Genomic DNA, 24853 nt, shown 5'->3' with positions numbered 1-24853 from the left:
ATATTTTCCTCAAACACAAACTATGTGTTTGACAGTCTTATCTCAACGAAATTTTGCTGGATTATGTTGAGCCTCGTACGTTTTTGCAAGGAAGATTTTCTGATCGACGAATAATTACATAGTTGTTTATATTAAAATACGTATTGTATAGTCAGGCTCAGTACGAATACCACAAAATGAATACAGAGGAGCAGATAAACATAGAAAATCATTTTGCACTCAAAAAATCCTTTGTTAAGAAAATCTCAGACTCGCTGAAAACCCTTAAAAAGCTCATTTAAATTTTAATAAAATTCCTTCAAATGTAAGGAATATCCTTAAAAACAGCGAAGCTTAAATATCCTTTGAAATTGACAAAAAAGGAAGACACTATTGGCACCGGGTGCCATTAGTCTCTTTATTATACTAAGACACACTATTATAAAGACACTATTGGCACCTGGTGCCATTAGACACAGTATTATAAATACACTATTGGCACCCGGTGCCATTAGACACAATGATGTGCCAATAGCATATTCTTAAAAAAAAACCTTGAAAATCAAAAGAAAATCCTTTGAGGATTTTCCTTATTTTTGTACTCAAAATACACGAGTAAATGCCGCTCGATGCGCAGGAGATGGCGAGTCTCGGACACAGTCCCAATTCGGACTTTAGTATTAAAATTAGTTTGATGAGAAAATTGGATACGTCAATGAATTAAGAAATTGTCAAAACATCTGTAAGGTACTCGGTCGTTTCTGTAGAACCAATAAATGAGCTCAAACTCATCGCGAAAACAACGACTAGCAACGATACTACTTTGCCATATACAAACCCCCGTTCACACATCTATCCTCATAAATAGTAACTATTTATGGTACTAGAACTGTAACATGGCATCTATCGGATCTAAGTGGATCAACCTGAATCCAAGATATTATATGTTTCATTTTATGTAACAGTAGCAGTTTTTTTATATCGAATACCGAACATAAATTAGCTGAGTCTACTGTCTCAGAAGATACCTCTACTGGCGATAGGTATATATACAGCTTTATATGTCTCTGTGTGGTAAGACTATGCGTTAGCTCGAAGAGGGAGTTTGGGCTTGTCTTTGCATCGACACGTACAAAATTTTATGCACCTATGTCCAAACGTTGATTTTGACGAGTTGAATTATGATTCGCGCCTTCGGCTTAGGATCAGAATCACCTACTCGTCAAAATAAACAATTGAACACAGGTGCATAATATTTATTAAATTGAACCTTGGAATAGTCTTTCTCATTATTTTCCATAATCAGAGAAAAGAAAAATCGTGGCATCTAGTGCTTCAACGTATTTTTGCATCGTTTAATATCAGTTCAAGAATTCTGTACTAACCTAATTCGTGATGATTAAAATAATTGCTAAGAGTTATATTACATGTCATATAGGTGCACCTACATACTAGGTATATGTATACGTACGGGTCGCCTATCGACTGCAAAACATGCAATTTTTAATTTTAATCATCACAAATGGTTACAAGAGATGCTCAACATGCATAATCCATATATTAATATTAAGATGCTCCCATGTGATGTTCATGTCTTCCTAATACTCATTCGCATAGATACCAAAAAACCATGATATCCCATCAAACAATGCGTCGGCGCCGGCATCGAATCTAAAATTAAAACGACGGCATTTTCCCAAACCGAAACAGTGACAGTAGTTACTGTGTTATAGTCCATCGTAGTTGGTTGTAACTTATCGATGAATGTAAATGTGAATATAGCAGGAAATTAATTGTAACAATTTCGGTGTATTTTGTTTCTCAAAAGGAAAAGTTGCATTTTGCTTATTTTATTTATTTATTTAAATAATTTGGGTGTAGTAAACTGTTTGGACATCAGTTTTCTGAAATTCAAAATTAAAAGACATTGCAAAAGAGATGCATCGAACGTACAATTGGTCTGTTGGGGAAAAACGAAATAAATAAATAAAAAAAAGAGTTTAGTGAAGACTCCACAAGAGCTGCCCCGTTCTGAATAAATAAATAAAAAAAAACGTAAGTGTTACAAACTGGCGTATAAAAATTATGTTAAAATAATAATTCATTTTTGGCATATCATTTTACTTATGTGAGGGAGAATTTGATTGAATATCTAACAACGTAAGCGGAAAAATGACTGGAAAGCATATTGCGGCATTTATAATTAACGTACAACTAAATTCATTACATTTTATGTTCCATTATATTATATATACGTAAACCAGCATTATTTTATATTCATTTTTTTCGTAGAAAAGAAACACTTTCGGCATTAGATTATGAATTGATTTACGTACCATATCAACCCTCGTGTAAACAGTTTGAACTTATTATCATATAAGCTGACTCGCAGACTATAGCTTACAATTACACGAAATAATACACAAAATCCGCCTGTTTGTATATGTGTACACATATACCTGTCAGGATGAAACCGTATAAAAGTCTGTTGAAATTTGATGTGTTTACCTTTGCCGCAACATTACGTGTGCATTCTTTTCGAGTCATGTAACTTGCTGTCTTTTTTTAGAGAATGTTATATCTGCGAGGCACACCAGAGTGTGTGTGTCTGTGTCTTTTACGCGTTTTATCAAGGGAGAATCAACGCTCTGTGATCCTGATATGAGGATTTTAGATGCCTTATTACATCCATATTGTATAATGCAAAAATGTTTAAAAATTCGAAGAATAACAAGAATCCGAAAAAGTTGTTTTTCGTAAAAAAGTGTGAGAAAAATTTAATTAAAAATGGTAATCGGTTTAGGACACGACTCGTGTTATGTATTGCTGTGTTGTCTTTACAAGAAAAAGTTTACCGGAAAAATCAAGTGTTTAGATTAGAGCATTATAATGCTTGCCGTTATATCTGCTCGGCAAAAGCGTGTCTTCCTTACAACTATATGTTCAAACAAACCCAGCTGCATGATACATCATAGCGGATATTTTAAATTAAAAAACCATAAACTTCTAAAGCTCATTAAGTATGCACTTTGTAATGCTTTATTAATGGAATGTATAATGAAATTCCGACGGCTTATTCAACCCCGACAAATGAACTATAAAAAATACCAAACAAAAAACAGGATTTTTTTCGCCATACTCCTTCAGCATAATAAATTTTCCGAAAACTATTTCCAAACAATTTGCATACATTTCTTACGTATACTTCTCTGTCTGCACGTTATGAACATACAAGTGTAAGCACTGTGTCATAGCACTCGGACACACTCTTATTGTTGAATTTACAATTGGGGACAACTTTTTATTTCTAAATTTAATTAAAATAATTTTTAGTGTGTTAATTTCTTGCATAGCTTGTCTGTCCGAACATATAAGGTGGTGACTCTTTTTTACATCAGCACAGTCTTATTTATTGCATTTGACTCTGATTAAGATGGGATTTTTAATAACAGCTGATAAAAATTTATTTTAAAACCACAGGTTATCAAAAATGTTGAAGCACCGAAGTATCAATATAGTAAGTCTTCGTAATGCTCGATTCCCATTCGTTAGAGTTAACGAAACATTCACATGCTTTACAGTAAAGTTCATTTCAATAGTCTTTGCTAGGTGATTTGCAGATTTTTTCGTTCGTACTCACGATATCATAAAATAGTTTGCCACGACAGTGTAAATACAGGCAGGAGCACTTGATTTGATTAGAGACCTGAATTATCTCGTAGCCTTATGTTTTGCGAAGTAAAATTGAACCAATTAAGAGTGATATCGCCAAAACTTGAACCAATTTTGGTGAAAATAAATACAATGGTTCGGCGATCCAGGCAAGCTATAGCTCGTTAGAATCGTCTTTCAATTCTAAGAAATAGGGATCTTTTAGTTTTTCTGTTAGTTTCCCATTTTCGGAGTGAACTCTTGAAAAGTCATAGCATGTCAAGGGGTGGTGAAAACAGTTTTTTTGTGATAGCTCAAGATAGACATGTTTCTAAAAGTTGAGAATTTGGCCTTTGGCAGACCTTCATAAAGAGTATAATCATCGGTATGGGCCGCCACCCGTTCTAGACTTATGACTCAAAATATGGTCAATGTTTGGTCAGTGCTACTGGCTTGCAACAGAATTTATCCGCGTACTCTTTCATTCCACGGATAAAAAACCCCAGATAAATTCTGTTGCAAGCCATAAAGTTAGTTGAAGTAAAATGTCGCTCCAGGAAACCCATATTTTTCAGTGTTTTCAACTTGTTTTTGGTCTTCAAACAGGCTGGAGCGATGGGAATGAAATAAACTAAATCCCTGACTCTCTGTCTAGTGTATGTTAAGATGTAAGACTCACGACAGAGTAAAGTTTACCAGGCAGGAGCGCTGATTTGAATAGGGACCTGAATCATCTAGTAGCCCTATATTTTTGCGAATAAAATTTTTCAATTTATGTCGGAGTTCATTTGAGTTCATTTTCATACAGTGGATTAGGTCCCTTATTTGACGTTTCGAAAATGAACCGCTACTGCCTGGTTTATTTTACTCTGCCGTGGTAAGACTATATTTTTTTCAAATTTTTGACCACAATTTTCAGAAAATTTTTTGCAGTTTTTCAATGATTTTTGTGAGTTAATTAAAGTCATGCCAACGAAGAAATAAACTGACGACCAAACCGTTGTTTGAGTAATTTATTAAGCTGAATCTATTGCGAACACTCCAAAAACAAGAGTAGAATCTGAACATTTAATTTAAAATTATTTTATTTGTCAAATTTTTAAACTAAGTGAGAAGTGTGATTACCTCGGATCATAAAGGCAGCATGTAATAAAACATTTTCTGATGTTTATTGCGTCACGATCAAATTATTTTAAAAAGTATAGGAAAAAATTTATGACTGGAGTATCGAAAAAGATGGAAAGACGTACATTCCAGCACTGTAACATTAACTACTGGATATATAATGTAAGACTATCTTTAGAATGAAATTAGTAATAAATTATCGACAATTGCTAATTTTTTAAATTGTAATCAATAAAACTACTGCTGATGCAAATCAAGTGCTTTGATGCTCTCGGAAATGTATTAGAAATCGAATCAATTCATTTCAGTTGAAATATTATCTATTAAATTTAAGGGTCTGGTCACACTTCTATCACATACTTCATTATTCACTGTAAAAAAACCTTCATAACCCCCAGAGGAAAGAGACGACCAGCCAATAAAATTATTTTATTTTATACTCTATAACATCTCCACACTCCAACAATAATTAGCATTATGTTGGTCGTATGTGAAGTCCACACATTATGAGTGCGGACGAAGTACTTGATAAATTACACACCAAAAATGCTTGGAACTTTTTTGGGAACTTGTGACGTCATTTGTGTATGACCCCTTATGGTAGATCAATCAACATATGCGACCATACGTTGTTACCTTAAAAAATTAAATTTTAATCACTGTTCTCGCCGAGAACTTTTGGGTTACTTAATTCCTGTTATCAAACTTTACAGTGAGTGAATGAAAAGCTTCTTTTGTTCCGATCTTTCTCTGTACTTTTAATTCAGCATGAATGGTACAACGTTTTCAAAACGTATGACAACGAAATATCAAAAGCAACGTTCTGCCAAATGATTTCCGTTGCATCAACTATGATAATCGTTTATTCAAATCATCCACAGACTTATTTCGACTTGGTAGTCGGCCAAAGGAAAACTCTGTGTTAAAAGCATTGTCTGACAATAATAAAGTGCCAGCAAAATGCATCCAACAATCTAATCAAATTGATGATATTAGAAAGAGCATCACTGGTACGCTCCACTAAGCTAAGACTTCTCAATAAAAACAATTTTCCCGAATGCTGTTTTCAATGCAAATGCGAGTAAATGCATGCAGTGCATATAGGCTTACAGCTATGCCGTAGTATATCCATGTATTACCACGTATGGGTCATTACATTCAATCGAAAAACAACATAAACATTCTCGATGCATGTCGAGCTACAAATTGAAATGGGTGGGTGGTAGATGCGGTGACTTGTGGATTCATAAAATAATTTATTTTTGATTTAAGTGTGTCTCCCCATCACATCGATTTACTTTCATTTCTCGGAAATGGTGTCCTTAAATTCATTGTGTATACCGAAGAAAATTTGATTTGTGCAGCTCAAACTCAATCGATAGTTTTGATTTGATTTTGTTGGAAAAACAGCAAACCAATAAAAGAGGAAAGTTATTATTGTATTATATAGGTATTCGATTCGCAAAAAGAAACGTTTGAAAAAACAAACTTTGTTTCATTTCGACATCTGAGTATTATGTCATTGAAAGTTAAGTTAAAAAAAAGCAAATAGTTTTTTAAAGGTTCCCGGTAAGCTGAAACTACACTGTGCTCTACATTGCAATGGGTATAGTGGTTCGTTACGTGCCTGTCGTTACCGAATGTGAATGAGATTTTTTTAGGTAAGAACTGCAGGAAAATGTGCATTTCAAGTGGGTTATTTTTTGTGTCTGCAGGTAAAGCTTGCCGAAATAAAAGATTAATTGCAATCAATACTTTAGCAGTTTAGTAGTCAATATTATACATGCCTTTTGAGCAGTTTTCAAAGATCAAATTTGTTTCAAACACTCACTCGTTGTTAAATAGTCTACCGACAGATTTTTGAAGGCGCGCACAGTCGAAAATAAAGTTACGGTAAAGAGACGTGCAATTCACGCTGTGCGTGTGCCTAAAATTTGAAATTTAAGTGAACGATTCGATGAAAAAGTGAACCGAAAAATACATTTCAACGCCATACTGTGGATTTACATAGCAACGTAAAAGTGACAGATGCAAAAATTTTCTCATACGGCAACTCGAAATTTCATTCATAATTTTAATTTTATGAATGAAATTTCGGGTTGCAGTATTTAAAAAACATTGCATCTGTCACTTTTACGTTGCTATGTAAATCCACAGTTAGTGTATGAAAATGACGCTACGTTAGAAAAACCTCCGCATTTCCATTTTGAATTTCGACCGCACTTTCGGCGTGAATTTTATTTTTGTTCGTCGGTGAGAAGAATATACCATTAACTAACAGTATGTAGAGGCAATAATGTATTAAATAAATTTGCGTGACTTATCGTTTCGTCTAGATTAGGTCTTGGTTCATATGATAGCTCTGAGGTCATACCCCATGCGAAAGTTGGCTATTAGATGACAGTTTGCCCCCATCGAAAAGGATTCATTACATGAAGAATGCTTTGGGTTCATTTTACGTGAACTCTTTTGTGATAATCAACTTTCGCCTGAGGCAGGAAATTATGAAAAATTAGGAAGTATCACATTTTTGTTTTATATGGGATCTGATATTTCTAGTCCCACAGATTCTGACAGTTGTTATATTGAATGCAATTTTTGAATTTTTTCACCAGTTTACTGGGATAAAGACCAAAAAAAACCATTCAATATCAAGATTGTCAAATTTGTGGATCTAGAAATTATGTAGAATCTGTTGAAAACGAAAATGTGATAATTCGTTAATTTAAAGTGTAAACCAGAATCTACTATAAAACTTCTTCTTCTTCTTTTTCAGCCTGTTTCTATCCACTGCTGGATGTAGGCCTCTCCAACTTCTTTCCATTTCGTACGATACATTGCCATTTGCTGCCAGTTTGTACCTGCAATATTCTTAATTCCGTTTGTCCATCTCTCTGGTATAGCTCTTTCCTATAGCTCGTCTTTTGTATGGTCGCCAGTTCATAATCTTTTTGGTTTAACGTTCGTCTGTCCTTCTTATGAGATGCTATTCTTTCCATGACATCAACGACCCTGGTTTGTTGTCGAATCCATTGATTCGTCATTCTGTCTCTGAGTGTTATTCCGAGCATACTCCGTTCCATGGCTCTTTGTGTCACTCTCAATTTATCTTCGGATGCTTTCGTTAAAGTCGACGTTTCCGCTCCATAAGTGAGCACTGGAAGGACACATGTGTCGAAAACTTTGCGTTTCTACTTAAACTTCGTTCTACTTAAAATGCACGAAATAATCAAAATTTTTCCTTGTAAATAAGATCAAAATCCAAATGATTTACTTCGCTCAAAACGTTTCACTGAGATCCTTCGTGCCCTTCTATGGGCTCGTCCAGATTGAGAATATATACTAGCTACGTCCGTGAAGTGTTTTTCTCTAAACAAAAATCAATCGTTTACAGTTCAATGAAAAATCGCTTGTTTGCATCGCAAATAGAACGATACATAAATTTTCCAAAAAAAAAAATCTGATTCATCCTTGTGTGCATCCTTGTTCATCTCGGTTAATATGTTTACCAACGAATTGATGTCCATAGATTTTGAGAACAACGAGGCTTGTCGCTAATGATTAATACACTCTACACCTGAACGACCATTCTCTGAAGAGTTATTCTCTTATTTTCAATCATTTCATTTGCGAAAACTGTAAGAAATCTCTGCTACAATGCATCGACAATTTCATTCCAATACACTAATTCCACGTGCAAAAATTGTTAGTAACATCGATGTAGCTATAACATACACGTCTCGTAGTTTTGTTCTTATGTGGTAAACACGAGGAATGAATGTATAAGAATTGAAATTGATTAAGTCTTGTTGCCAAATATTTTATAATTTTTTGGGGAAACAATTCCGTTTAGACGCCTTGCAGGTCCTAAAATATACATTATTACCTAGAATAAATGCTGAGCAGATGAATTTTTAAACATTCATTTGCAAAATTCTTTCGAAACGTTTCTGGGTTAGACATCTCTTGCAACTCTATCCAAATTACCTACAACAACATTACATAAAATCAAAGACGCTTTTGAAAGATTATAACAACATTTGGGTTAAGTCGAAAGTCTTCCTATTGTAGAAACTGCGCCTTAGGGTAAAGGAAAGTTGCCGTTAAAACGTTATTCTCGTTCGGTAGTTGTTCATTGGGATGAACCTAACTCAACAGAAAAACCAATCCAACACAGTGGTAATAACAACTGAGTCGATCCATGTAAACAGAAACGATTTCACCTGCATGGAAATCTTCGGAACAGAAAGTACAATTTTATGTTATCATAGAAACAAGTTAAGCTCCACCATGTAAAGTGGAGAGTTAAGAGTTTCAGCTGCATTTAGTAGTCTCACATGTTGTAATCTAGCAGTGATGCTAACAATCTTCTCAGTACTAATGACGTTTGTTGAAAGCTGATAAAAATATTTTTCGTCTCTTACAGAATGTGGATGAATTAAAAAAGCCAGAGAGGTCGGCACAGCAACAACTCATTGTTTAAAAATAATTTATATGCAATTAAGCAATGGGCGAACGAAAACTCCTTTATGCATTTCGCGGATGGATTGCATTTGTGGCATTTATGGACTTGGGTACAGCAATACGTAGTTATATAGAAAAACGTAGCTTCCTGGGTGATCATTCCGATACACAGTTTATTGAAGGTAAGTCACTGTAGCAGTGAGTGATTTTCTAGAGATTTTCTTCAGGAAACGAGCCGAAGGCGAGTGGAGTAATCACACAAGTCAAAACAATAACTTACAAGGGAGGACGTAAGATATTTTATATGCTCCGTGTGGTAAGACTTACATTATGCATCAGCTCGGAAAGGGAGTTTGGGTTTATCTTTTCATCAACACATAAAAAGTGATATGCGTCGTCGGCTAAGGATCGCAGACACCACACATAATATTTACAGACACAGGTGCATAATCTTTATTAAATGTGTGCATTATCACGTACAGTGTCGGTAAGTGCACGTTAAATGTGTAATATTTGCATGCTTATGCACGGTAAAGTGAACTTACCCTCACTGTTTGTGCAATGAAAATGCACTTACCGTACGCAATCATGTGTAAAATATATTACGTACTTTAACCTGCCAAAGCAACAAACCTACAAGCAAGGACGTAATATACACACACAACAGGAAGCGAAGTATAAATTACGTTCCGTCTACAAAGCATTATATCTCTCGCACTATTTGTTAAGGTTTTTGAGGCTCTGTTTCGCTATCGTCGTTTGGAATGACTAAATGTAGAAAGATGTAACTCCTTACAAACTGTCTTTTAAATGAGATTTAAATGACTCTTCTAAGACTAGTGGCTACAAGAAACTTTACCCAAGAAGCATATGCCTCGCAGCTGTAGAATTCGATAATGACAGAGCTGAATGTAACAATGGACTTTTCGTTGCCACAGCCGATCAACTTTAAAAAAATTATCTGAAACTAATTCAATTGAATAGATAAAACAGACATTGTAAACCTGGCATTATTCTAGCGTATTATATAATTAAAATGGGCAATAGAAGAATGGCTTTTTTCGATGAATAAAAATGAAATCTTTTAACGAATGCCAATTCCCTGAAAAAGAATCGAAATAGTCAAATGGCACAGTGCCATGTGCCGTTTCAATTAACTTGCAGGGAAAGAAATTATCAAAATCTGGTACGATTTTCGAAACTTATCGCTTTTACAGTCGGATGGACAAACTTTTCTATTTTTTTCTTCTTCTTTTTTCCTTTGCTGTCATCTGAAGCATTCTAACAATCTGAATTTACTTTGTTACCACAAACAAAGAAACCTAAAAAAAAACAACCGAACTGAATGTACACGCACGGGGTTAAAGACAAAAACTGTTGTTTACGTTTCGAAACAATCTCGAAATATATTTTATTAAGGGGCAGCCAACATATCAAGAGTGGGATGAACAACGAAAAATTAGTTTTGAATGTAAATTTAACGCATTATGTAAATTATGAATATGAATAAATAGAAAGAAATTCCTTAAAATATTCAACAGCTCTAATTCATTTTTCAGGTGATTACACAATATCTCGCATAATCGGAATGTACTGCATATTAAAATGTTTAGCATTAACGCACTGTACATTGTACATACATTACAAACCGTAAGTTTTTCGCCATTTAATATTTGTCCCACTTCATCTTCGTCCTGTTGTTTTGTTTACTTAATTAATCCTTTTCCAAAATTAATTTTGTTTACACCGTCCGAAAACCATAAGATTTTAGAAATTGATGATCTGGTCACAATTTCATTTAAGTGGAAACCGTAAACTTTAAATGAAATTTAACCGGTCAACACATCATAAACTCACCAGCATATCATTTATGTGTATCATTAAATGTGTGCGTGTATTGCGTAAGTGTTTATTTATTTATTTATACAGGGTCGTTAGCATGGGTGGATGTTCGTTAGCTTTAACAATGGTGCTGTATCTCACGGAGGCCTTGTATTTCCGGTCCAGTACATTAACGTTTTATGTCATTTTTCCTTGTGTACTTAATTGTAAGTATTTTAGCAATAAATGGCTTTTGTGCGCGTATGCAAATTATGTTTCCTTCTCTGTATCTGGGTCAAAATTTCCCGGTAACCGAACAAGTGACACCCGTTACATACATTTCTCATTGGTTCGTTTGAAGCTATTATCCGATTTTCCGGTAATCTCTGAAAATTTCCTGGGGATACAGCGGACACACATAATTTGCACACGCGTTTTTGTGTTTGTACCAAGAACTATTTTTGGGAAACCATTTTCCAACATTTTTTCCAAATTTTCTGATAAACTTCTTTTTTTGAAGTTTTTTGAATGTAAAATTTTTTAATAAATTAAGGTAAAAGGTATCTCCAAAAATAGTCCCTTGTTCACAATGTTTGTACTGTGTTTCACTCCATGTTAAGTAAAGTTAAATTTAAAACAAAACTCAACCACTTAATAGATGCGGGATTATCGTAACGTAAGGAAATGAGCAATCAACACCAAATAAAATTTAGAGGAAGAATATTCAGGGAGCCCACTCCTCCTTGATTCCTTAAATCTCCTTGATTTTCAAAAATCCTTCTGAAACCTCCTTAATCTCCTCAAACTCCTTATTTTTAGTTTCACTTTAGTTAAAACATCTAACATTTTAATTCTGACTGTGGAACCATATATATTCAAAACCGTTCCTCGCTTACTTCACCAAAAAAAGCTCATGAAACCTAAATAATTCAACAAATGAGATCGATAGTGCTAAAAGGTACTTGCAAAACCCTATTGCTTCAATTGTTCTTTTCATCGATTGTGTTGATGCTGCTGGCAACTTAATCATTTATTGTCAATCAATTGTTAACTTTCGTCTGGTGTGTATCGTGTTTGAGGAAAGTTTGGCCATTTGGTTAAGTTGGCCAATGCGTATTTATTCCTCAATCATACACTCACGGAATTTTGAAAACCGACACATTTTCTGTTCTATGTTTTACTGGTTTTTTGTGAATTTTGCATGCATTTTTATATGGAGAAATCAGAAGTAAAACACAGAAACAGAAAATGTGTCGGTTTTCAACATTCCGCTAGTGGAGGAATGCTGATCCTGAGCGAGGATTTAGCGTAAATAAATTTGTGTTTCCCGAAATTTCAAGGAGCAGCACTTATAAGAAACGATTGCGGCTATTCGGATAGTTAGAATACTTTGTATTTCTACGATAAAGTGGAAGATTTTTCAATTATTCGAAAATTGTTAGACCTCTGCTCGTTGGCCCGTAAAAGATATTTTTTGCATTTAGATGTAGAAAACGAGCGAAAAACGCTATTAGCAAAATCGAAACAAAACGAGTCAGACAAAAACGAAAAGCATAAGAAAGAGGCCAAAATTTAAAGCATCGAAGCTGAAATAGCAGATGGGACTTTTAAGTTAAAAGTCGCCGAAAAGTTAATTGATGATGGTAACAACACTTCGTCAGCTGTAGTTAGCGAATGTAAATTAGTTAGATCGTCAGTGGCCAAGGCACAGATGATTTTAAATTTGGGCATTACAAGTAGCAAGAAGATAAAATAAAAAAAAGACAAAAAATTAAGTTACTTTTTTGGAAAAATCATCGATAAAATATTTGTGAAAAATTCGGAAAATATTTTCCATTGAATATTCTCTTAGAAACACCAAAAAATCTACTTCATATATCCTTTATATGACTTTGGAAAGTCAAAAAAATTTCGAATTCATCAAATTTAATCCAAAATCTCATATTTTAAAACTCCTGAAATTCTCCTTAAATTATCGAAATATTCTCCTTTATTCCTTAAAAAGGAGGCCGAAATTAGAGTGGGCTCCCTGAATATTTATCTGATGGCTTTTTAGTCCAACAAGCTCTTCTCCTAATTGTTTATATAAATTATTAAGGAGAAAATTCCCGTCCTTTTTTCGATTATTGATCGCAACGATCGCAATAACCTTTTTCACAAAATTAATTCTAAGCCATATTTCTACACCAAACCTTGCGTGACACAATCCAACAATGTTTCTAAATAAAAGTTGTTGTTGATGTTTGGACAATTTCGCCTGTGGCGTCCCATTATTGAACATCATTGTCTAATGCAATCCCATTAGTGGAGACTATTAACTTGTCCAATGACTGAGAGTGTCAACATTAACAAAAGTTATCGCAATGCAGAACTTAGATATAATCTCAGGCCGAGAAATTGAATTTATTTGCTAATCTTAACTGTTGTGATACTAGAATTAACGTAGGTTGCAAGAGAAGACGGTCTTCTACTGCCTGTACTGAACATCTGTTATCGACAGTAAGAGTAGAAATAATCGTTGATCTAAAGATAATGGTGGCGATGTACAGTAAAATGAATTTTAAAACAATTGATGTACAAGATGTTGTAAGTAACGATCTTGGTAACGCTATGCCATACTTTGAGCAACATAAATAAAAGATTCAATTAGTAATACTTCAAAGCGTCATACGCTAGTCTTTTGTCGGTCAAATTGATCAAATCAGAGTTCATGTCAAATCTACAATCGAGATCATATTAAGGCCATTTCGTTTAACTTATAAATTATGTTCTAACTTTCTACAATTAAGACCACCATGAAATTGTAGCTTATTTTTAGTTAAAACGGTCTCTCAAGGCCTTATATTTGTTAACGGATTCACGAAGATTCTAAAATTCTTCGGTCATTTTCGGTAATCTTTTGAAACTCATTTCTCAAATATTTCTTTAGAGAAAATCTATCTGAAGCTATATAGTTTGTGGGAAGTAAGGGTTCTTTTGGAGTGTGGCCTTAAATTTGTGCCTTCATTGAAGTTATAGCTTCGTGGGAGCTATCAAGATTGTGCTTTTGAAGATTCGTGTCTTCTGAACTTGTATATAGTTCATCAATTCATTGCAGATCCTGTAATCCTGAAATGTCGTGAATTTTCGCGGGCTATTGCAATACACTCTCTAGCAAACAATATACATTTATTAAGGTGGTAAAGATTTTTGTGAAACTCTGTTCCTTGTTTACGACTCGTGAGTCTGCCTTATGAAGAAGCAGAGTTTCTCAAACTCATTTTGTTTGCTAAAGAGAGAGAGAGAGAGAGAGAGAGAGAGAGAGAGAGAGAGAGAGAGAGAGATAGAGAGAGTATTGGCTATTGTGACTTTCAAAATTTACAAAAATCAAGAAAATTTGCGAAAACGTTTCCGCGATTGCAGGTTCTGATTCATTGTCTTTTTTTTGATAACACATTCCAAATTTGTTTACCCTTTTAGCAATCACATTGGTTGGCCTTATTTATATACCCAAACGACTGCGATTATGGGATCCACATATCGATTTGGAGGATGAAAATTCCCAATTACTGAAACAAATTGGCGGTTTCAAAAAGAGACGGTCTAAGAAGCTGTCATAAAATATTTGTTAAAGTAATTGTATTTCCACGAAGTGATTCTTTGTTTGTTCAAAGTATTTACCATGTTCTGAAGTATCCAAGCGCGTAGACGTTAATTGTGATTCTATAAAAATATCTTCATAGTGTAATTATGTGTCGTCGCATTGACAATTTTCAATTATAAATATTCGAACTTACATATGTTCTGAATATAAAGGTTCAAAATTAAACGTTCAAATTGAATACATTCAAATTAATAAGCTTTGCGATGTTTTTTTTTGCTCACCAAATTACAGCTTATTAATTTGAATGCTTTTTTTTGTGGCATTTCGAAAAATAAACAATGCCACCACAAATGCAAAAAAAAATTGCATAGTCATCTTCAGGGCCGTTTCAAATGCCATCCACGTTAAAAAAAAAAAAATGAATGAATTAACGAAACATTTAACGAAACTTAAGTGAGGTTACGTCTGAAAGTACCGTATCTTGAAGATGATCTATAGATCTATAGATAGAGAAAATTCCGAAATTTATGCCAAGTATCAAGTAACGAGAAAAAGAAGAAAGAAAATGGAAATAACCATATTGAATGCACTCACATCATATAATTATACATAGTCATAAATAACCAATTTCTAGACCATTTATATTCAATTCAATTTATCAAGAAAACCTATTGTTATTATGTACATAATTATATATATAAAAATACCTAAGCAATTTTAATCCTTACCAACGACAAAGGTTTTTATTTTTTATCTAAGACTGGTATCGGAAACATGAACGTGTTAAAAGCGAGAAAAAAAAATGTATGTGAGCAAAACATGGTCATTGTATAATTCGTTTACATGGTAGACGGTGGTGACAAGAACCGACATGTAGAAAAGAGTAAAGCAAAAAAAAAGAAAAAGTAAAACGGATGACATATAAAAATACCTAAGCAATTAATCATAAATTGGAAAAATGTTCAGAGTTAGGAGAGAGAGAGAGGAAAAAAATGCACTGAATGAACAGAAATCCGCACAGCGATAAATCATTAAGCAGTTTAAATTGATCAAGTGTGTTATTTTTCGTGTAATTGAAATTTCTTTGTTTAGCTATTTTTTTAAAGTCAAAATCGGTGTGTACGAGTGGCTCTGCGGAATATACGCTTCTTGACTTTTCTTCCATCACAACGACGAGTGGTTATTTCATCTTTTATGAAAAGGTGTGAAGAATAAAACTCTTTGAGTGCAAAGATTTCCAAAGTAGATAGTTTTAGTATAGCATTTTACATTATAAATAAAAAAAAAAAGAATTGAACTCGTTAACCTATTACGGACGGCAAATCATCTGTTTTCTTGATAACTAGACTTCAAGAGTAAACGACAAATTTTGACTAAATATGCAGTCATGTTAACAAAAATGAAGTAAAAGATTTGAAATAAGTCTCTTGAAAATAATTATATCAAATGAAGTAATAGATTAGAAAGTATATTGCTGATGTGCTGTCTGTGAACGACTACATGTAATGAATTAAATTGACACACATAATGGGTTATGGACCAAAAATAAAGATAATTAAAAAAAATGAAAAAAATATTCCACTGTGAAGGAAAACCAAATTGAGGCAAGAGAAGGAAACATGTTTAGAATCAAACAAGCTAAAGTGTCACTATGGCTTCCATATTAAAGATCCTTCTTCTGCATTTCTCTCTCAGATTTTCGTCTTTTATTTTTAACAATTTAACGTCCTCTGCCTTCTATTCTCCCATTGACCAATTTTTTATCCTTTTTTTTTGCTAAATCAGTATATCTTATCGAGCAAGGCAAAATTTAAATCCATTTCTTTCAGATAATTTTACTGAATTGAGTCTCAGAGATTGTGATTTTTCGGCTTTTCTTTAATTTAGGAATCGTTTTGTCGTTGGTGTTCGGCGTAATATTTGATTTTGATTAATCAAACACATGTGACCGACCAGACCAGGGTACGATTACAAAATTTGAAAAATGGTCAATTGAAATTTGAATAAAATAATCAGTGACTGCAGTCGTACTGTTGGCATTGTAGTATGATGCATAACTCGAGGTCAGATCTGCACTTGAATTTAGTTTTTGTTTTTGTACTACATAACGTGCGAGGTCGGAGCAATCGATTCATGTCTTTCAAGAATCTCAAGAACAAAACGAGGCTGGGATAATTTTGGATATTTAGTGCTATTTGAAATCTTCGTAATTTTCGAAACTTACTGAGAGTCGTACATCATTTACGTCCTGAACGGAACATTTTAACTTTGGGGACTCTTCACCGGACTCATTAGGACAAATTTTGCTGTTTGTTCGAAAATAACTTTGAATGTTGGAGCCTTAGTCATCGACCTTTGCATTCGGAATAATTTTTAATTGAAAATTTAAACAACAAAAAACGTGAACAATTTCTTTTTGTCCAATTTGATCGAATATTGAAATAGGTTGCATTGCTAAGAATAAATTTAAAGAAAAAAAAAATCCTTTTTAGAAAGTAAATAGGAAAAGTTTTTTTTTTATTGCAACATAGAATTTGTGACACGGAAAAAATTACACATCAAAAAAATTGCACTCACTTTTGTTTCAACAAAATAAAATTTAAAAGATTAATCAGCATAAAATAGCCAATAATACTGTAGACTGAGAATGAATAAATAAAAATATTAAAAACAATTGCCGGCAAAATGTGTGTTGTATGTGTGTACAAAGCTCAATAATAATCTGGAACCGGAGCACACGCGATTTTTACAAAATCACTGTAACGAACATTGCCATTGTTGGAGACATTAGCCTCACGGAAGATGTTGTCAACCTATAGAACATTTTCAAATAAAAATCGAATTAATTCAAACCCCAAGTCGAACAACGATCTCAATCCTATACCTCACGAACCGACAGACCCTCTCCCCAATGCTGCAACAAATTGCGTAACTGTTTCGCCGGAATGGTACCTTTACCCGCCTGATCGGCCGCTTCAAATGCCGATATCACTTCATCCGGCAAATTTTCGACTTTGGAATGTTGATGCATCACATCCAGAAAGTCGGCGAAGCTCATTTTGCCGTTTTTCTTTTTGAAATAGTTGGTCAACTCCTGAATGGTTGGTGACAGTCCAAGTGAGCGCATTATTACCGTTAACTCGTCCAGCGAAGTGATTTGTCCGGATCGGGCAAATAGATAGAAGCATTCACGAAATTCTGAAACATTTTGGAAACTATTTGGTTGGAGTGAACGGCTCTACAGAAAGTTAATTTAGTATGGGTGTGTGAGATGTTAGAACAGTTTGGATAATGAGATTTCGTTCGATAAATAACCTTAGCAATATTCGAGAGAACATTGTCTCGAGCCGTTATGCCGACGATTTAAGATGTTGATTTTGCATCTTGAAGTTGGAGAGTTCTAATCTGACAAAAGTGACACAGACCTGTACAGTTATCAAAAACTTGCCACGGAATATCCCGTAATGTTTTATCCAAATCAATTTAATCAAGCAATTTGACTTTTAGAACTTGGTGAATAACAAAAAGGTTCGTAGATAGGAAATTAATCTAAAACATAACGAACAACCTGTTCAAGGTGTTTATTTGTTACGTACGTGACTAATAACTTGTTACCAGAGTTACACTATTCGAAATAGGTGCGATTAAATGATAGTACAATAAAATTGGTGTCTTACCATCAATGTCTTGCTCCTTAAAGTATCTTGCCTGAAAATCAATGCCTCCGTTAGATACATAATCAACAAATAAATATTAAAAGTAATTACCATCGTTGGAATGTATCAATGTTAGAACAAAATAAAAGAAAAAAAAAACTTTAAAAAAACCAAAGCACAACACAGAATGTCGCGTATGTGTTTTTATGTCAGTAGACGTCAAAAGTGTCTGTTTTTGCTGTTTTTTTTTTACCTGTGGCTCATGTTGCTCAAACCTAAACTTGAGTAAAACACGGTGAGCTTGAAAAAAATTTTATTCGACCTCTCGTGGACATGAAAATTTTCTAGTGGTTTTTGTAAAGGGCGGCACCACGAATAAGAATAACATACAGTCAAAGGCAGTCAATTTTCAGCATAAATTAGCTTCAGCTGTTTTTCAGCTGATCCATACAAACAATCACAACCGTTTATACGTCTTTATACGGTTTTACCACTATCATGCGCGTGCGTGTAGCAGCTTCAACCGTATGAACAAGGAAAACCAGTTTTGATTGTATGTGTGGATCAGCTGAAAAACAGCTGAAGCAAATTTATGGTGAAAATTGACTGCCTTTGACTGTAACAAGAAAATATTTCGATGGGAAAATTTTTTAAGATCGATTTTTCATTTTTTTTATAATGTCTCATTTTTTAGTGGAAACAACTAAAATGTTGCAGAGTTAGCTTATTGGAGAAGGTTTTTTAATTTGTGACTTGAGATAGTGCAATTTGCTCATCGCTGCGATTTATAAAAAAACATATTTCGAGTGAAAAATCTTCTTTCGACCTTTATTAAAATATGTAAAACATACTTTTTGAGACAAAATAGAAATCATCCACATGTGATAGGGCCTTTCAAATTCTCAGCGACCTAGTTTAATGACTTTGCTTCATAAAAGAAGTTTGTTGGTAGTCATTTATATCATGATTGGTAACGCTGTAAAGCTTAGATCTCAGGCTAAACACCAACTATATTTTTGTGATCAAACGAGTCACCAGAGGAGTCCGAACAGACTTCGAAGCTTCCCGCAGGTCCCAAAAAAATGAAAAATCGATCTCATTAAAAAATTTCCCATCGAAATATTTTCTTGTTATGTTATTCTTATTCGTGGTGGCGCCCTCTACAAAAACCACTAAAAACATTTTATGTCCACGAGAGGTCGAATAAAAAAAATTCAAGCTCACCGTGAAAACATTATGAGAGCCACCGGTGAAAGATTGAAAACGGAATGACACAAAAGTTATTTACGTATCGATTGAGGAGGGCGAAAGAGTTACGTATTAAATTTTGTATGCTTGCAAGCAAATGTCAATTTAAGGGGCGAAAACGATAGCTTTTGCCCCGCGAATTGACAGCTTTACTTTCGGTCCTCTTAGCAAGCATACAAAAGTTATGTATGCATAACTAAAACAGAGGTATTATAGTGACCAGACCACTGACCACTCGAGTGACCATGACTATATATACAACAACAATAACAATACCTACATTTACCTACATCACAGATTGTGGAATTTGCTCCTGGGTTTTCGGTTTGAAAGTGAGTCAGTGGCAGAGGTATTGATTTCGGTCACGGTAGAGTAAAATAAACCAGACAAAAGCGGACCTAATACATTTACTGCATGAAAATGAACTCAAATGAACATAAATTGAAAAATTTTATTTGCAAAAAATAAGGCTACAAGACTATTTAGGTCAAATCAAGCGCTACTGCCTGGTTTATTTTACTCTCCCGTGTATCGGTTTTAATAGGTTGCTAAATATGTTGGAATAGGTTGGAAATTATGTATTGTCGTTGGCGTTAGCGGTATGTCCTTATTCCTTTTCAATTTGTCCAACTGGGAGAAACTCTGGATTTCATACCGCCCTACCATGGCGGTATGCGATCAACGCAACAAAAAATCCGATACTCATGAACAGACATTAGGTATTTTTTTTATCTCAACAAATTATACTAGAACCAAGACGGTAAATCAATTTACAGAGATTTTGTGGGTAAGATGTAAGTTTTGAGTCCTTCTGAATCAAAGCATATGATACGTCAATGATCTTGGTTGTACTTGCTTATCACGCACGTCCTCTTTCTGCACAAACACACTCTTCCACACAAACTATTGCGTGTATGTGAACTTCAAATGAAAATAACGCAACAAAATACAGAGCGCTCGACCACCTAACAATATTCATCTTTAATTTTCTTGTATAATTTTGTAAGATTTTACATCAGAACGTAGCCTTAAAAGACGATTAAATGACGAAATAACATTCATAAAAAACATGCTCTGGGCGATGATTCTCGTATTTTCTTAATTTCAACATGAGAATCTACGCTCTGTCATGTACAGTCTAACTTTTTTGAATCTACGAAATCTACCGCCACGGCTCCCGCTACACGTATCGATATAAAACTGCTGCTAACTTCACTAAACTGAGCAACTCGTGTCGCTCGTGTCTTTAGTACGATTTTATCTCGTTTTGTGTTGAAACAATAAAAGAAACAACAGATACAACTACCCACCACTAAACAAGCAAAAATATATTAATGTCTACTAATTAATGTTCAATTCAATTTAAATCATTACGCGTTAAACGATTACCAAATACAAAACAAAAATAGAAAAGGATATGGCATCCCTCAATTTATTCGCAAACATCGACAATTTTGACGATGCTAATTGTAAAAAAAAAACAGTGTTATGGTGTCTAACGGATTTTTGTAATCATTTCTTTTGTCATCCAGATTCAATTGGTGAATTCAATATCGATGATGATGATGTCGTCGTCGAGCTACCGGAAGAAAAAGTCAGTCCAAAAGTTGCAGCAAAATCGAAGAAAGGGAAAGGTAAAGGTAAAGCGAAATCAAGTAAGGATAAGGGTTCTGATTTGTATACACCAGATAGCGACGCTCCGGTAGTGGTTCCAGGTATTGGTCAAAAGACAGCATTCAAAAAATTAAGCAAATTGAAAGGTGAGTCGTTTGATTGAACATCAACAATTATTGTAGACACACATGCGATTAGAAATTGTTCGACCTTGGCAGCATTGTTTTTGTTTAGCTTTTTCGAGTTCGTGATGAGAACATTACCCAGAGTAAAGTCTAGTTTCCTCTTACTCCGTGTGAGAGACAAAATTGAATTTTTTCTTTGTTTATTTGACTGTTCAGTCTCTCACGGAGTACTTTTTGTTGAGTGGAATGGACACTTAAGGCACAAATCTCACCAGCTCTACTTTCTTGTCTGCGTCTAAATGTTTTCGAAAAAAATCTAATTTTTCAGTGAGTTCTATTTCCGAATAGCTCGATCTCGAAGTCAGACCTCGGTTACCCAATGCAATCAATGTTGCGCTGGGTGAATCATTTTTTTAAATTTTCTATTATGAGGAATACCATAGCATTGTTCATATCATATACGTAACCAATGAGAATACCAATTGCCGAACACGGAACTCCAATTCATTTCAAATTGCTATTTCCAGAAAGTCTTGCTAACACAACCGTATCAGATCCGATAAAATTTAGAACGCGATCCGCTATGAACGCTGGAATTCGACAGGCCTTCGAAACACAGCAAGCACGAAAAAGATTTCGATTAACAGAATTGGATGAGGTATACGACCGATCAAGTCTCAAATGCGAGTCATTGGATGAAACTTAGTTTTTTTTTTATTTATTTCTTCACAGATCTCTTTCGTCGATGAAGCACCACTTGTCCAACAGAGCCTCCAATCAGCTAACACGAATGACTCGTTTGATGAAGATGAGCTAAGCGTTAACGTCAAAATTAGATGGGAAGGCACGTCGAAGATAGAAAAAATGGAATTTTCTATGGTGAGTTAACACTGGTGTGTTGTGTGACCGATTGTCCTCAAATGATTTTTGTTTTTTGTTTTCTAGTACAAGTCCTTCAAAGAATTGATAGACCGGCTAAGTATGAGAGACAAAATCGATGCCAAATCATTCTTGTTGATGTTGGGGGACCAAGTCATTAAACCAGACGATAGCCCACATTCAATTGGTTATACTTTGGGAAAGTTCATTTGTGAGTAAAATTTGAATTTTCTTTGCATTGTCATTGTATGATGTTTGATGGAGGCGGTAGTACCATTGATAGGGAAGTACTTCCATGAGCATTGTTACACTCATTAGTTTTGTTACTCCTCGTTGAGTCCGCAGTAAAATATGAATTTATCGATAATGTTCAACATTTAAAATATGTCCTCTCGCTATTGGATGTTAAATGGGGGTTCATATTGACTTATTGACGACGGATGATCTCGAATTTTACGAAAGTATATCAATTCGAACACTCTAAAGATTAACCTTCGACCCAAATTTAAAATAGGGTCGCGGATGGAACTGCATTCACCAGCCAAATGTCACAAAATTTTAATGGGACACTGATACTGTGCAATAATACAACGCAGCTGGATTTTTTTTTGATGCTGAATGTTAAAAGTTAATTTACGTTCGTTGTTGGGCTAATTTTTGTTCCGTTAAATTTCGATCGGAATAAAATCTTTTGTGGAATGCATATACAAATCGTTCCAGTTTTGATCCTGTTTCACCATATGCTCCGGTTTACCAATGTATTTTATCTTTCTTTCTTTGTCTCTGTTTTTTAAGTGAATATTTCCGTAGATAGAGAGCGACAGACAGAGAAACAAAAAGCTTTTTTCCTCATTCGTAAGGTTAGGTGCTGATTCTATCAATTTTAACCTAACCTAATTCACCTGAAACCTCAATATAGTGACGTGAAGCCTGAAATGTCTCACCGATTCACCAGACCCAAAAATATTTTCGCAATCGACAATCAATATTCCAGTGAAAATTCTCAACTCTCAGTAATGAAATTCACATTTTTGCAGCTGTTAGAGTCGTTGACAATCCACACTTATACCTAACGGGGTCCTCATCACAGACAAAAGCTAACACCATTGAAGTGAAAATTCAATCATCACAATGGAAGAATCCGATGATCTGCAATATTAAGCCATCCGATCAATTTAAAGTGCTCATCGGCATGTGCTCCGAGAAACTAAAATGCCATCCGAATAAGATACGATTCAAGTAAGTTTTGCCATATTGTCATTTATTGAGAGACCGACCTCACCATTTTTCTGTTTTCAATTCAATCAATTTACAGATTTGATGGCGACATACTGAACACCACTTCTACTCCAAACGATCATGATTTCGAAGGGGGAGAAATAATCGATTTATTGATGTCTGATTGAATCAGCGTGTGATGCTATATACCGTTTTGAAGTACAAAATAATAATCTAAATGAATTCTTGTCATATTTTATTTTAAATTAAAAAAATTCATCTTGCCAAACGTTTGTTTCGTTCTGTGGTAGAGACTATTTTCGTATCTAATTTCGTTTTCTAACAAAACAAGGAGAATCGTATTTTTTGCTAACTAATTGTTGGACTTATCTCAAAATGTACGATGAAACTACAACTAATGAAGTAGTAGATTTTGTTCCCATTTTTTTGATGAAATTTGGGGTTAGATTAGTTGATAGATTCTGTAGTTACATCCTGAAAGCGTACAATGTCAATGGTTTTATTGCCCAGTCTGGTAAGTCCACTCTCCAGTCCAGGCAACATGTGCCGTTACCGATAAGCGGCACCGAATTGGATGAGTTTAATGAGGATGCGACGAATAGAGGATTGATCAAATTGCTGATATATGGTAACTGGTGAATGTCATGAAGAGTTTGGAACGTGAGCAGCAAAACTGGCAATTTTGCAACCTAAAACCTTTGACTTAGGAAATATTTAGTTTAATTTTGTTGTTCAGTTCAGTTTGCTTCAGTGTTTCGCAGCAAAAGCTCACAGAAACATTTGCGACTTTTTACAGCGACAACTCTTTACGTCAATGTATTTGAGAGCCTTAACCGTTAAGGGAGCCTCATAACAAAAATATTCACGCAACTGATTCTGCAGTTTAGCCAATAATACGTCACATCCTTTCTGTGAAACTACATCCTTTCGAATTGTTAAATCATTAATGGATGATGCTTTTTTGATAAGTTTTTGGATTCAATCACTACGAAAATTTATACTACGCCTATGCTTGGAAACTGAATTCGAAAATATTTCCTTTACGTGTAGCGTCAAATTTTTAGTTTTATGTCTTAATGTATCAGTCTTGATCCATTTTCGAAAATAAAATTTATATCAGCGATGGATGATGCTTTTTTGATAAGTTTTTGGATTCAATCACTACGAAGCCTATGCTTGGGAACTGAATTCGAAATTATTTGCTTATGATATTGTGTATCGTGTCCATGTGATTGAAGAGTGAACGAAAACCTTAAGATGATGAAATATAACAAGAAAGGAAACGTCTGAGCGTTAGCGTCATTGAAAAAGTTCTAACAAAAAAAAATTCAAGCAAAAATACAGTCTCAATCTTCTGTTTTTAACATGCTGTTTGAAGTTGACGACAATGAAAACGAAATATCGAACGAATCAACGCACTTCAAGCATGAGTGTTACTCTAAGTATAGCACTGATACTGGTCAGTAAAT

The 24853-nt window shown here is 34.4% G+C and overlaps 3 protein-coding genes across 6 annotated transcripts; 2 read left to right on the top strand and 1 right to left on the bottom strand.

Moving 5' to 3' along the window:
• The first annotated feature begins 1444 nt into the window (after positions 1-1444).
• Positions 1445-15072, top strand: LOC119083935. Of its 2 annotated transcripts, none has more exons than XM_037193759.1 (5): positions 1445-2029; positions 9182-9401; positions 10779-10869; positions 11149-11267; positions 14500-15072. In XM_037193759.1, exons 2-5 carry the CDS (start codon positions 9263-9265, stop codon positions 14637-14639), a joined length of 489 nt encoding a protein of 162 aa, XP_037049654.1. In that variant the 5' UTR covers positions 1445-2029; positions 9182-9262; the 3' UTR covers positions 14640-15072. The 2 variants fall into 2 exon arrangements, with proteins under 2 accessions (XP_037049654.1, XP_037049648.1); XM_037193753.1 differs by having other exon boundaries at positions 1445-2034.
• Positions 15073-17108: 2036 nt separating this feature from the next.
• LOC119083955 (calmodulin-like protein 4) lies at positions 17109-18537 on the bottom strand. The gene is made up of 4 exons (XM_037193766.1): positions 18391-18537; positions 18301-18331; positions 17508-17821; positions 17109-17436 (listed from the first exon to the last, which is right to left on the bottom strand). The coding sequence occupies exons 1-4, from the start codon at positions 18391-18393 to the stop codon at positions 17335-17337; spliced, it is 450 nt and encodes a 149-aa protein (XP_037049661.1). The 5' UTR covers positions 18394-18537; the 3' UTR covers positions 17109-17334.
• A 2226-nt stretch (positions 18538-20763) lies between these two features.
• LOC119083913 (uncharacterized protein CG4449) lies at positions 20764-23630 on the top strand. Of its 3 annotated transcripts, none has more exons than XM_037193736.1 (8): positions 20764-20996; positions 21060-21167; positions 21216-21287; positions 21794-21924; positions 21999-22145; positions 22212-22356; positions 23183-23384; positions 23461-23630. In XM_037193736.1, the coding sequence occupies exons 1-8, from the start codon at positions 20945-20947 to the stop codon at positions 23549-23551; spliced, it is 948 nt and encodes a 315-aa protein (XP_037049631.1). In that variant the 5' UTR covers positions 20764-20944; the 3' UTR covers positions 23552-23630. The 3 variants fall into 3 exon arrangements, with proteins under 3 accessions (XP_037049631.1, XP_037049638.1, XP_037049623.1); XM_037193743.1 differs by having other exon boundaries at positions 20765-20996; positions 21060-21161; XM_037193728.1 differs by having other exon boundaries at positions 20766-20996; positions 21060-21287.
• Positions 23631-24853: the final 1223 nt, after the last annotated feature.

The sequence above is a fragment of the Bradysia coprophila genome, chromosome X, assembly GCF_014529535.1.
Source record: "Bradysia coprophila strain Holo2 chromosome X, BU_Bcop_v1, whole genome shotgun sequence".
Taxonomy (NCBI): domain Eukaryota; kingdom Metazoa; phylum Arthropoda; class Insecta; order Diptera; family Sciaridae; genus Bradysia; species Bradysia coprophila.
This window is presented reverse-complemented; position numbering and strand designations above follow the sequence as displayed.

Coding starts and splice junctions, on each gene's coding strand:
- LOC119083935 (XM_037193759.1), top strand. CDS start 9,263: ATGGGCGAACGAAAACTCCTTTATGCATTTCGCGGATGGATTGCATTT. Junction 10,870..11,148: donor TTGTACATACATTACAAACC/GTAAGTTTTTCG, acceptor TTATTTATACAG/GGTCGTTAGCATGGGTGGAT. Junction 11,268..14,499: donor TTTTCCTTGTGTACTTAATT/GTAAGTATTTTA, acceptor TTACCCTTTTAG/CAATCACATTGGTTGGCCTT.
- LOC119083955 (XM_037193766.1), bottom strand. Junction 17,822..18,300: donor TAAGGAGCAAGACATTGATG/GTAAGACACCAA, acceptor AAAATGTTTCAG/AATTTCGTGAATGCTTCTAT. Junction 17,437..17,507: donor AGGGTCTGTCGGTTCGTGAG/GTATAGGATTGA, acceptor AATGTTCTATAG/GTTGACAACATCTTCCGTGA.
- LOC119083913 (XM_037193728.1), top strand. CDS start 20,945: ATGGCATCCCTCAATTTATTCGCAAACATCGACAATTTTGACGATGCT. Junction 21,288..21,793: donor AAAATTAAGCAAATTGAAAG/GTGAGTCGTTTG, acceptor TGCTATTTCCAG/AAAGTCTTGCTAACACAACC. Junction 22,357..23,182: donor TACTTTGGGAAAGTTCATTT/GTGAGTAAAATT, acceptor ACATTTTTGCAG/CTGTTAGAGTCGTTGACAAT.